Source organism: Fukomys damarensis, unplaced genomic scaffold (assembly GCF_012274545.1).
Source record: "Fukomys damarensis isolate Sample0158 unplaced genomic scaffold, DMR_v1.0_HiC HiC_scaffold_39, whole genome shotgun sequence".
NCBI classification, from domain to species: Eukaryota; Metazoa; Chordata; class Mammalia; order Rodentia; family Bathyergidae; genus Fukomys; species Fukomys damarensis.
In genome coordinates, this window is record NW_022900951.1 from 38325304 (window position 1) to 38339631 (window position 14328).

Sequence of the window (14328 nt, forward strand, 5' to 3'; positions counted from 1 at the left end):
TATACATATATTTAAAAAATAGAAGAACTTAGGAAAATGATGGAAACCATGAATGCCCAACATAAGAAAGAAATGGAATCCATGAAACAGACTCAAACAGATACACAGAGATTAAAAACTTCAGTGAAAGTATACACAATCCTTTGAACCAAAATGAGGACAGGATATTAGATCGAGAAGATAGGACTGCAGTTTGACCATAAAAAGAAAGATTTCTTTAAAATAGCAAGAGGCCATGAAAAATCACCCCAATGATTACAAGATTATGCAAAGAAGAATGACATAAGATTGATCAAACTCACTGAAAAAGTCAGAGATAATACAAATGCCATAAAAAGCCTGTTCACAGAAGTAAGGGCAGAAAACTTTCAAAACATGAAAAAAATAAGGGAGGCATACAGAAATCTGAAGAGCCATACACAAAATCAATCTACACGAGACATACATGAATCAAGATTTGAGAAATTCAGCACAAGAACTATTAAAAGCTATTAGAGAAAAAGAAATATCACCTATAAAGGAAAACTCAGCAGAATCACAGCAGACTTCTCAACACAAACCCTTAAGAGAACTATTTCAAGCCCTGAAAGAAAACAACCTCCAACCCAGATTCATGTACCCTGCAAAACTATTTTTTGAACTCAAGAGAGAAATAAGATACTTCCCTGACAAAGAACAACTGAAGAAATTCACAACCAACAAACCAGCTCTACAATGTGTTCTGAAGGGTATTTTAGAAAGAGAAAACAAAAAATTCCAAGAACACCAATAGAAAGAAGCCACCAAGCTGTCTTCCATTCAATTTGTCTTTTCTTTCCTTTTTCTGATAAGGTTGGCTAAGGGTTTATTAATTTTATTTAATCTTTCAAAGAATCAACTCTGATTTTTTTTGTATCATTTTGTTAGTCTCAATTGCTTTAATTTCTGTTCCGATCCTTAAAATTTCCTCCCTTGTAGGAGCTTTGGGCTTGACTTTTTCTTTTTCTAGAAGCTTGAGATTCAGCATTAGGTTGTCTATTTGAGCTTTTTCTGTGTTTCTGATGTAAGAATTCATAGCTATAAATTTTCTCATAGGGCTGCTTTCATTGCGTCTCATTATCATTTAATCAGCATTATCATTTAATCAGCATTTCATTGTGTCAGCATTATCATTTAATTGTAGATACTGTTTACTTTCTTCCTTAATTTCATCTGCGATCCATTGGTTGTTCAGAAGAGTGTTATTTAATTTCCACGTGTTTATGGGATTTTTGTGGTTTCTTTTGACACTGATTCCCATTCTCACTGCACTAGAGTCAGAGAATATTCATGAAATAATTTCAATTCCTTTGCATTTACTTACGCATATTTTATGAGCTAATATGTGTTCTATTTTGGAGAACATCCCATGTGCAGCTGGGAAAAATCTGTATTCTGATGTTTGGGGATGGAGCACTCTGTAGACATCTACTAACTCCATTTGTTCACAAGTTTGGTTCTTTTAGACCTTGTGCTTGCAAAGGGAAAGATAACCTCTTTAATAAATGGTGTTAGCAAAACTGGATTTCAACTTGCCAAAGATTAAAACTAGACCCCTATCTTTCACCATGCACTAAAATAAAATCCAAGTGGATTAAAGAACTAAATATTAAAACAGAAACACTAAATTCACTGGAGATAAGTTAGGTAGAACTCTTTAACATATTGGCATAGGAAAAGACTTTATGAACAAGCCCGCAGTAGCATGGGAACTAGCACAAAAAATCGACCACTAGGATCTCATCTTATTAAAAAGCTTTTACACTGCAAGAGAAACCATCAACAGAGCTAAGAGACAACTTACAATGTGGGAAAAAATTTTACTGGCTGTTCCTCAGACAAACATCTACTATCTAAACTATATAAAGAACTAAAAAAAATCAGACCTCCCAAAATATAAAGACTCAATTCAAACAATGGGCATCTGAAATAACAGACATCTCTCAGACAAAGAAGTAAAAGCAGTGAATAAGTATATGAAAAAATGTTCCACATCACTGGTCATTCGAGCGATGCAGATGAAAACAACACTGAGATTCCACCTCACCCCACAAAGAATGGCTGCTATCAAGAAACAACCAATAACAAATGCTGACAGGTTGTGGGGAGAAAGGAACCCTTCTCCATTGTCGGTGGGAGTGTAGACTGCTGCAACCACTGTGGAAGAAATCAATATGGAGTTTCCTAAAAAAAAATTAGGATTAGAGGTTCCATTTGATCCAGCTGTTCCACTTCTGGGAATGTTTCCGAAATAATTAAAAGCATCATACCACAGTGATATACGTGTACCCATGTTGATAGCAACACAGTTTGGAATAGCTAAATCTTGGAAATAACCCAAATGCTCAACAACTAATGAATGGATAAAATGTGGGTTTTTTTTATACAATGGAGTACTACTCAGCCATAAAGAAGGATAAGCTTGGGAATTTTCCAGGTAAATGGATGCACCTAGAGACTATACTCTTCAGTGGAATAAATCAGAAACATATGTGTAAATATGGTATTGTCTCTCTGGTGTAAGAAACTGAAAGTGTAAATAAGCACCAAAATGTATACTAGATAATATGAAACAGGAAAAAGGAAATTGTTCAAAAAGAAAGAAAAAATAAGGAGAGATAAGGGGAAAAGGAAGGAAAGGAAAACTTAAAAATGAGAAAAGAAGAAAAAATGGAAACAAAACTTTTATGAATAAGGAGGGGAAAAGTGGTTGAAGGGAGTGTAGGGGAATGAAAAAGAAGAATCAAGATACATCATGTACAGGTACAAATTCCCTATGATAAACATGACCATTGTGTATATCTCAGTTCTACCAATAAATTAATAAAAAAATGTCAAGCACATAGGTACATTTGATATTTATCAAATAAACATTTTCTTTGCTTTTCTCATTATGTGAGAGCCCAATGCAAACTTGATAAAATATGTTTTATACCTCCCATATCCTGGTTTTATTTTCCTTTCTTGCAAATAGAAGTAGCGTCTTGTCAAGGGCCTGTCTGTAAAGTCCAGGATATTCTTGGCTTTATTAAGTTTGGGTCACGTGTAGCATTGTAGCCTCTTTCCCCATGTTTAAGGGTCTTGATTACCTCATATATTTCATGGTTTAGGGTCTCCACAAGGACATTTTCTCCCATCTGGTCAATGTGGACCACAGGCCTCTCCAGCTTCACTCGGTCCCCGAGGAGATTCATTATCCGCTCACTCACTTGACCAGATCCGCCCACAAACTTCCTCTCCTGGAAAGAAAAACGGTGGGTGGGGAAATACAGGACTGGGCATTAAATGACTAAGTGTTTAGTTCTCCACTCTTTCACCATTGTGTTCTAACTAGGGACTGCTGACTTTGGACAAAATAACAGGTTTTCTAAGTCACTTCCAGGCTGCACTCTTCAGAGCTAAGCCTTGTCCTTGTGACACAGGCTCAGAACCTCCATACCTCCATACCCCCAGGCCAGGCTCCTCCTGTCACCTGCTGTCCATCCCATCTTGGGTCAGGTACCTGCTGTTCTACAGCCACTATGGTCAATTCACCTCACTACACCCACCTGCCCTGAGCCCTGCTTCCAAATGTCACCAGGCACACAAACATTCTGTCTGGCTTTGCACACAGTTGAGCTGACTGCCTCTTCTTCAATTTTCAGTTCAGCTAATATTTTAAAAGACTGTTAAATAGGTCTGGGAAGGAAATGGAGAAACACAGAAGGAGGAAAGAAGTAAAGGAGGAAGGGGAAGGGGAATAGAGAAGGAAAAGAAAACAACTTGCAACTGTGCCTAGCATAGTGCGGTATGCAATGCCAGGACTAGGCACTTAATTAATAGATGGAAGGGCAGAAATGGGTCCTCACCTGCCCTCCATTGCTTATTGAGATGATTCTGGTAGTGCCTCCACACTGCTTGACGTACCACAGGAACCAGAGAGCAGAAACCTCATGGGTCTCGGCAGTGACACACAGGTTTACAAAAAGAGTGCCAAGCTGCTTTGCAGAACTGTTTACAAAGAAACAAGAGCAAAGTTGGCAAATACAGGAGATCTTCTTAATTATCTAGAAATTATTCAACTAATGCATTTTCTTGGCTGAGTTTAGCACAATTTGATAAACTAGGAAAAGCTCACTAGAATCTGATACCAAGCATGACAACAGAGATTTGGGGACTATGAGGTTTACTTCCCCTCTAAACAAGACACATCCCCGAGATGCAACTTCTTTTCTGTATTCTGTGCCATCCTGCTTTGATCCCACACATCTGATGCTCTTCCAGAGATGATTGCATCTCAGTAAAGGGCTCAGTGAATCACTAAGTGGCTAAATCACACTTAGAAATCATGTTTAATTAATCTCTCTCTCTCTCTCTCTCTCTCTCCACACACACACACACACACACACACACACACACACACTCCACTCCTTCTCCCTCCTTCTCCCACTCATCCAATCCATCAGAAAGTCCAGTCCTCTCATCACATCACCCTACCTACATCGCCACTAATTTAGTATCATCTCTGGCCAGGAACATCGCAATTGCTTCCTCTAGGCGAGTCTCTCTGCTGTCACTCATCCTTACCTAGAATCTACTGGCTACACTAAAAGCAAGGTGATGTTTACCTCTCTCTCTCTGTCATAATGCTCCTTCTCAACCCTGACTCAAGTCATGTCATTCCCTTGCTTAATCCTCTCCACTGGCATCCCATCGAAGCAGAATAAGATTCAGATCTTTCACTTGGCTTCCCAACCCTAAGTAATGTAGCTGAGGTATACCTTTTCTACCTCATCCTGTATAACCTCCCACTTACTCTAATGCTTCCCCAGAGAGATGCATTCTTATCCATCTATGAAAACGAGCACTAGCATCCATATTCACAGCACCCTGGCATTCTCTGTCATCTTGCCATTGTACAGTATCATTAGAACTCTTTTCAATGTCTGAAACTATTTTCTTCATTATTGTTGGGCTTCTTTTTAGTTACTGGGGAATAAATCCAGGGGTGCTTTGACCCTCCGCTATATTCCCCAACCTTTTTAAAAATTTTGAGACAAGGTCTCACTATGTTTTCCAGGCTGGCCTTGAATTTATGATACTCCTACCTCAGCCTCCCGAGTAGTTGGGATTATAGGCATGCACCACATGGCTGGCAATTTATTATTTTTTTATTATTGTCTCTCCCACTAGAATATCAACCTGTGAGAACATGAGCCTTGTGTTTCTCACTCACCATAGTGTCCCATTTAACAAAATAGTCCTTGGCATATGGTAAGCACCCAATGGTTATTTGTTGAATATCAAATGAATGAATAATGATAAGGAATATCAATTAAACATTTAAAAAACATTCATAATGTATAAAAGATATGTTAGGTGCTATAAATTAGTTACAATCTATTTTGCTATTTTACTCTCTAACAGAGGACAAGCTCAAAGATGGATGAGGAGAAAAGTGATTAATAAAGCATGCACACATGAGCTTTTGCTTCCGTCTTAGAAGGTAAATAGCTAAAGGTCATATTCTATGAAGAAGCACATCAGAAAGTGAACAATCTCAAATACAAGAACTCAGTAATGTGTAGCACACCCTAAAATTTATCATAGAGATGTGCACTGTATAATATCTTTAATAAAGACCGATCTCCCTTTTGACTTTGATGTAACGTTTGCAGTTTGTTAATCTAGTCACACTTAAGACAGAATTTCCCAGCCGGTAATGATAATAATGGATAGGATAAATGCTACCATCTTCCATGTGTTGAATTCTTTCTACACTCCATAGTCCTTAAACTTATCTTGTTCAATTGTTGTAAGAATTCTATAAATAGCCATTATTTTTCCCCAGTTCACAAGCCAGAAAATTTAATCTGGGAGAGTTCCATAGTATGCAGTTACATAACTCAATGGTACAACTTCAAACTAGCTCATATTTGACTCAAAACTCAAAATGCTGTATAGTCGGTTGACAACCTGGCAAATGCAAGTATTCACCAAAGGACATTTCATTCCTCTAATGTATCTTGACCCTCGAAGTTCAGAAGACCTTGCCTAACATTCAGACAAGCTATTGACAATGTCTGCAGTCCTCATAACCAAACAGCACTTTTGTGACAACTCCCATCATTACAGCCTGCAAAATGGTGTCCCATTGACTTTGAAGTGACTTTGAGTTAGTTTTGTAAGATTCCCCATGATAATTAAAGACGTGCAAGTTGCCGAGGCAATCTGTGATATCCATCTAAAGCAACTATTCAGACATTGGTGTAAAAATATTACTTCAGGGTGAAAGATACCTTTTGTTGTTTCCTGACACCATACTTCTTTTGTTCTTTATTTTATAGTTTAATTCAGGGGCATAAGGTAAAGGATGTAATAACTAAAATATAATGTGGGCCCAGCTAGACAGACAATATTAAACATAAAAATATTGCTGAGATTCTAATTGTTATCGTCAATTTAGTGAGAAAGAAATAATCATAGTTTGAAATGAAGGGACAACTTAAAGTAGTTATACTAGCTAGGTATGGTGGTGCAGAGGCTGAGAGGCTGAGACAGAAGGACTGCATGGTCAAGCCCAGCCTGGAAAATCCTGTGAGATCCTATCTCAAAATAAAAGATAAAAAAGGACTAGGGGTGTAGCTCAACCATGGAAAAAGTACAGTTGTTCCCCTAATCCACAGGAAATATATTCCAGGACCCCTGGTGGATACTGAACCTCATATTGTGTTTCTATACTATACACATAGAATATAAAATTTATTTTATAAATTAGGCACAGTAAAAGATTAACAGTAACTAATAATAAAATAGAACAATTTTAACAAATACTATAATAAAAGTTATGTGAATATAATCTCTTAAAAGAGTCATGACAAAAATTCAGATGAAGGTTGACTAGGGATATCTAAAAATCACAAAAAGCCAAACCGTGGATTGGGAAAGCGGTAATTCTCTCTGGAGGATTGTCCATGCCTAATCTTTATTTGATTTACTCTGGTAGTTATAATATTTTTCCCTATTGATGTTTTAAAAGATAAATGTTATAAAGTTTTTCTACATGAAAAATATGTGTACATTAGATAAAATTGGGAAAATTGATAAGATTAAAAATAGGAGAGGATGAATATTGTTATTTTCATTTAAATATGAAGCATCCCCCAAAGGCTCATGTATTGAGGGCTTGATCCACAGTGTAGCAATGCATGGAAGTGGGACCTAGAAAAGTGGCTGGATCCTGAGGTGATTCCTCATCAATGGATTAATGCACTAATGAGTCATTAGTTGGATTCCTCTCTGGTTCTTACCCCACACTCTGCTCCCCAGACATCATGAGGTGGCCAGCTTTCCTCCCCTACACCTTTCCATTGTGATGCCAGACACCACAGCTGCAGCCAGCCCACCATGTACTGAATCCTCCAAAACTATGAGTCAAACACCTCCTTTATGTGGTGTATGTTAGGTATTTTGTCACAGTGACAAAAAGCCGACTGATACAAGTATACTTCCTCCTGTATATCCCCCCAAAATAAGACCTGTTAAACTGGAAAGTGAGCCCTAACTTCAGATGCTAATAAATAAAATAAGCCCCTGTTAATATCATCAACCAGATGGATGCATTAAGTACATCTGTTGTAACACATGATGGATGTATTGAACTATAAAATAATATTAATATATAATTAAATATAAATAATATTATCTATATTAATACAAGATAATATAAATTATAATTGAGTATTTGTAAATATCCAAGCAGGCACTTCAGATAAAAGGTAAATGCCTATGGAAAAAGATGAACTCCAGACTCAATGCCAAATGACCAAAGTACGTGGTTGTGTCTAATATGAATCTTCATAATTCAAGATATCATATGTTGTAACGGACATACTTAATGTACTCATGGGAAATAAAGAAACATTTTCTGAATTTTGGTGCCTGCAATTTTTTATAGCTTTTGCGAGGACCATCATTCTTAACTGTCATCATTTTTGCTGCCACTCCTGTCTCGTAAGTCTTCAGTGATTTAATGGAAACTTTGTGAACCCTAGCCTGCAAGAGGGCGTGTCTTGCATGAAGAATTCATGAGTTAAAATCACTAATAGTTGTATTTCCAATGCTCTATGAGCAGACTACATGGACAAGAAGTGCTCACTATTGTTGGACAGATTGGGACCAATGGTTCTACAGGAAATGGAGTTGAAAGAAATTCAGACTGGAATTTGGGGCTTCCAGAGTTATCACAATGTTCCAGAAGAAGATGACATGACTGTATTTGAAAAAATTAGACTTTTTGTACATGAATAAATGAATAAATGTAGATTTTTCTACATGATAAAATACAATATTCCCTTAAAATAAGCCCTATTGTATCTTCTGGAGCAAAAAGTAATATAAGACCTGGTTTTAGTTTCAAGAAATATGGTATTTATTTCTCCAAAAGATAATTACTAGTGCATTTGATGTGTGCTTTTTTAGGCATAGGCTTTCTAAAAATGATCATGTACTTGTACATAGCATATTTAAAATATAATTTGTGTTTCAGAAGAGCATTTACAAAATGACAGCAACTGAAAAATATGATCAAGATTTGCCTCTAAATGTCTAATTGTTTGAATATTTAGTTTGAATCAAAATAGGTTGGATATGCTGGAAATGACTTCCTTAAAAATCAGTAAATGATCCTATGTATATCTTGCTTAGAAAATTGTTTGTTAGCAAATTTATAATACCCCAAAACGCTTTATTTAATCAGTGAACAAACTAAAGTATTCACTAAGTGGAGAACTAGACCAAGGACTAGGATAGAAAATCTCAGATCTTTATGATCCCAAATTGGCCCTATCTTCTGAGAGTTTAGAAGCTCTCTGTGGAGGAAATATCAAACTAAATTTATGAGAAACTTTTCATAATAGAAATTATAAAACAATGCAGATAATTATATATACTCATTATAGTTTGAAAAACTAAAGTATAGAATTATGAGCAAATACAATTTGATTGCAATCAAAATAAAAAGTTACATTATAAATTAAATTCTTGTAAGAAGTGTTAAATAACATTACATAAGGGTTTAAAAGGATACAGTTAACAATAGGCATTGATTTCATGACATGAAATGATTTTACTATTCCAGAATGGATTGCTTTCAATGCATGATGACAGAGAAGTACAATATTTATTACAGAGTTTTATACAATGATAATAATGAAAAAGCAAAATAAATCATGATGAGGCCAGGCATTGTGGCACACACCTGTAATCCCAGCACTCGGGAGGCTGAGGCAGGAGGATCACTGTGAGATCAGCCTGGGCTACACAGTCAGTCTCAACTACATAGTGAGACCCTGTCTCAAAAAAACCAAAAAAAAAAGAAAGAAAGAAAAGAAAAATCACAATGTCCAACAGAATGATAATGGATAAATACATTATGGTATTCATTTCCCATGAAATATGATGTTTGATGAAGAATGTTTAATTATTTACTGCTTCAAAGCTATTTTAACCATTTTAACATACATGCTTGGATCAAAATATTAAATATTAGAAACACTTCATTGGATTTCCATTGTTTTTGCAATGCATTAAAAACAGCTTTATTTTTAAGAATGAAATTATATGCCCCACTGTACATATTCCATGATAGTTTGTTTTCCTACGTGCATCTCAAGTCATTAAATATTCCATTTTTTGATAGCCTATAACTAATTTAGCCAATCTTTTACTGCTGGATCTTTTAATTTTTTTCTTTTAAAGATGTTGCTTGAAATTGCCTTTCTCCCTCTCTCCCTCCCTGTTTGCTGCAAACCCCTTTCTTTTCATTCTCTTTCTAAAGCTAAATTCTTAGAAGCTGTATTTTTATATCAAAAATTATGTATCAAAATGTGTAATTGTACATGTTTTGATTATTTCTATATCATAGATTTAGATATTTCTAAAATTGTTTTCATGGTTAATTTTCCAAGTCCTACTGCTCTCCCCAAAGCCTAGAGAATAATGATGTCAACCTCAGAACAAAACATATTTCCAGCTACTGTTTTTTTTTGTTGTTGTTTGTTTTGTTTTGATTTGATTTTTGTGGTACTGAGGATTCAACCCAGGACCTTCACACTAAGCTACATCCGCAGCCTTTTAAAAATTTTGTTTTAAAAGTTTGAGACACATTGCTAAAATACCCAGCCTGGCCTTAAACATAGGATCATCCTGCCTCAGCCTTCCAGAATACTGGGATTATAAGTGTGCCACCAAACCCAGCTTAAACTACCCTTGTTTAGCATAAATGGTCAGTCTCCTTGGAGTTACCTTCCATTTCTCTCTTTTTGTGGACCACAAACTCACCATGTGCTAAAATTGGAATCCCCATAATCCCTTCCACTGTCCCTGCTGTCCAAGAGCAGTGAGGCCACTCCATGTCACCTGTCTAAAATGCCTCCACATACCGAATCGTTTCTCTGGGGAGAAAAACTGTAACAGTACTTAAGATCCTAATGAGAAAACTGACAATGTGAAATGGGAAGAAAGGGGCTAAAGGTGTAGGGAAAGTGGGAAGGGTAGGGGAAAGGTAATAAGGGAAAATAAAAAAATATGAGAAAATGAAAATAAAGTGTTTGTGAAGGGGGAGGGAGGAGGGGTGAAGGGAGGGCAGGGACAAGGGGAAAAAATGAGAACCAAGACCTGTCATGTAAAGGTACAAAATCCCAATGATGAATGTAACTGTGCTGTATGCCTAAAATGTACCAATAAACTCCATTAAAAAACAAAACAAAACAAAACAAAAATAAATTAATAAAAGGCCTCCACAATTTGCATATAGGTTCCACTGCCATTAACAAGAATTTCATGTTTGACTCATAAATGCTTGCTTTCAACACTACAGGTTTTTCATTAAAGGATAGCAATAGGTCCAGTCACACGTTTCCCCTAGAGTTGTGAATTACCTAGAACTTCCTATTCAAATCCTGAAAGAGTTGCATAACATCACAAAAAGGTGTTCCAAATTCATGAACTAATCATCTCTACATTTAACTACCAGTGAGGAATACAAAAATAGTCCTATGATGACAATTTGATAAATTCTATCTTTATACTGATGGCCTTTAAGGAAAGGAGGTCACACATGCTGGTCTGTTCTGAGGACTTTATGGGTTAATACTAACACCAGCATGGAAAATGGAACTTTAAAAGTTAAATTTTTCCTTTGGAGACAAGTGGCTTCTCTAAACTTCCTCATGCTGAGGGCATAACCATACCCACCCACCCTCAGCTCACAGAAACAGAAATAGGCAAATGTTGGCTCCAGAAGGTCAAGGTACAGGAGCGACGAAGCAAGCTTGGGGATGGTTGTTGTCTCATTGCATTCCCTCTCCTCTCTGTTCATTACTATAAGAGACCCCTGCACATCTGTACCTGGGGAGATGGTGATTTGAGGCAAATGAGGTCCCTCTGTCTCCTCAGAGCTACCTTTGAATAAAGCCTTTTTTCCTTTTCACCAAATCAAATGGCCTCCTTTGGCTTCGTCAGCAGTGAGCAGTGGACCTGAGTGGCTGGTAACAATACCACCTTTGTGATGCTAAACTATTTCAGAGAGATAAGTTGTATGCATACCTATGTTTAGGATGGCACCTGGTTCCAATATTTTTCAACATTTCACTAGGCCAGTGAGTGGTGTGGTTTGAGACACAGAGCAATTACGTGTCCCATCCCTGATGAATGCTACTGCTAAATAAACCCGAAAGACAGTCACAGTAAATGCTTGTGTTCCATGTGTCTTACTTAGTCCAGCAGATCTTGTTCAGCAGCTCCTTCATGGTCATGTGGTCCCACTCTTCTGCAAGGGGTGCCTTCCAGGGGGCATCGCAAGGGATCTACATTCAGATTAAGAGTCAAAGAAAAAAGCCAAAGATAATTTCCATCTTTGATAACTATTCAAACATTATTTGAAATTCTCTAACTTAAAAAAGAAAAATATAAGTTAAAATTTCCACCATAGTATCTTTCACTTCATAAACAATGTTGTCCATGTAGCTTTGCTGTTACAGATAAATACCACTCAATCCATATTTCTTTCACAGTAACACTTCCTGCACAATAAACGGAGGTATGTTGCAAATGCTTATTTCCAAATATGGACTGCAGTAGTCCTCCCTAATCCATGAAACATATGTTCCAAGACCCCAAGTGGAAGCCTCAAACTGTAGACTGTACTAAACTCCATATACATACTCTGGTCACCCCATACACACATACCTACAATAAAGTTTAATTCAAAAATTAAGCACAGTAAGAGATTAACAACAATAATAAAATAGAATAATTTAGATATATACTGTAATAAAAATGATGCAACTGTGGTTTGTTTATTTCTGTAATTTTCCACTTAGCATTTTCAAACTGCTGTTGACAGTGGTTAACTGAAGTCACAAAAAGTGAAACCATGGATAAGGAGGGACTGCTTTACTAAAGTTACTAATTTTCTCAGAATATTCACCAATTCAACTCTTTAACAATGATCAGACAGCTGTCCCAATTCACTTCTAAAGAAGTTTCTCCTAAAGTCATTTCTAAAGGATTTTCACCTAAATCTTGCATGTGTGGGCTGTGGGTTTGTACATGGTGAACAATCAAAGACCCAGATGTCTTGTTTTGTTGTGTCCTAAAGATTTTCTAAATTAGAAACATCACTCCGAGAAGGCTGAGTGATAGATACATAGACTCTTGCCCACTCACCAATAGTTTGTAATAGCTGCCTGTTTGATACCTCATTGTTTTAGAAGTCAGAAACAGGTTCATTCATCTATTCGTTTCACAGAGTTTTGATTGCTACTATGCACTCAGCAATAGGCTAGTCACGGGAGATGGGTGACACATGGCACCTTCTTTCTTTTAAGGACTAAACTTATGAAAAACACCAATGTAGTCAAAGACAATTTAGGAAGATCTACCTCTTGCCCCATATCATCCATTGTCCTCCAGAGGTTGTTATGATCTAGGTAGTTAATCGGATTCCACACAGGTGGAAACGAGCCTCTGAAGGGGTATGATTTGCCCTGTAAGATAAAAGATATTTTAAGAGGAAGCACTGACAATACAAATGTAATTAAGTCTGCCAAATAGGTACATGTCTGCAAGAAAAATCACATTAGCTATCATATGGGACAAACACTCAAGGTGCTTTGATTTTTGGTTTTTTGGCTCCTTGTTTCCTTTAGAGTCTTATGTAATTTTTTAGCATACAGATGTCCAATAAAATCCTTTGTCAACTCACTGTGTGGTACCACACCAAACATAGTAAAGAAGTTTCTCTCTGAAACCACAATACTTACCATGTAAAATTTAAATGCCAGAATAAAAGTGGGGTTACGAAAAATAATCTCATTTGCCAACAATGCTTGTATAACAATCTTGGAATCAGAGCCCTTGTGTGTATAGTAAAAAATTACAACTATAAAAATTATATAAATTAGAAGTAGATGAAAAACCAAACATGGAAATGCACTCATCTGTAAAACAGGACCCAGAAAGCTATCCCAAGGAGACAAAAGTATTATGTTAATCTAGGCTTGCCAGAGATTAGAAAAATCAAAGCAGAATGGTGAGACAACTTCAAGATTTTCTGGACACATTTACATCCCTTGGTTCTCTCCATGGGGATTCCTGACACAGAGACAAAGGGAACATATATCTGCAAAGGTCTAAAAATAGGATAGCACACAAATCAAGTCTGGAAGGGTTAACTTGTTGAAGGCAGTTAAGAGATACAAAAGCCACTCTGAGTGAATCTGAAAATGAGTCAGAAGTCGGGCTGTGCATTCTGATAGCATCTTTTAACTGAATCAGAAGAATTCAAGGTTCTCCATAAACCCCAAATCCCCCAAAACCCACAACAATCCTGAATCATTTAGCAAAGATTGATCTTGTAGCCAGAGAGACTAGAGGTGAGAAATGAGAAGACATTTCAAAGTCGTTCTTGTGTTAATTCTGTGGCTATGTTGGTCTTCTTGGTCCAACAAACTTGTAAGAATCACCGGGAAGAGTTCTCAGTCAGGGTTTTATAAAGAAATGGGAGAGTGAGCAAGACAGTGAGAGGCGAAAAGTGAGCTTTTCATATTGAGGGTATACTCCTAAGTGAAATAAATAAGTCACACATGTGTAAATACCGAATAGTTTCTCTGGTGTGAATAACTATAATAGTACATAAGATCTTAATGATATAATTGACAATGTGAAGTAGGAAGAAAAGGGCTAAGGGTGTAGGGAAAGTGGGAAGGGTAGGGGAAAGGCAATAAAGGAAAAGAAAAAAATAGGAGGAAATGAAAAAATAGAAATGAA

At 36.6% G+C, this 14328-nt stretch overlaps 1 protein-coding gene across 1 annotated transcript in view; it reads right to left on the bottom strand.

The window, feature by feature from the left end:
* The window catches only part of Maob (monoamine oxidase B), an 81353-nt gene that overhangs the window by 28914 nt on the left and 38111 nt on the right, over nt 1–14328 (bottom strand). The window contains exons 3-6 of the mRNA XM_010614076.2: nt 12942–13046; nt 11773–11864; nt 3867–4008; nt 3108–3257 (exon numbers count right to left, since the gene is read on the bottom strand). Of these exons, the coding sequence (XP_010612378.1) occupies nt 3108–3257; nt 3867–4008; nt 11773–11864; nt 12942–13046 (489 nt within the window). The remainder of the gene's footprint in view (nt 1–3107; nt 3258–3866; nt 4009–11772; nt 11865–12941; nt 13047–14328) is intronic.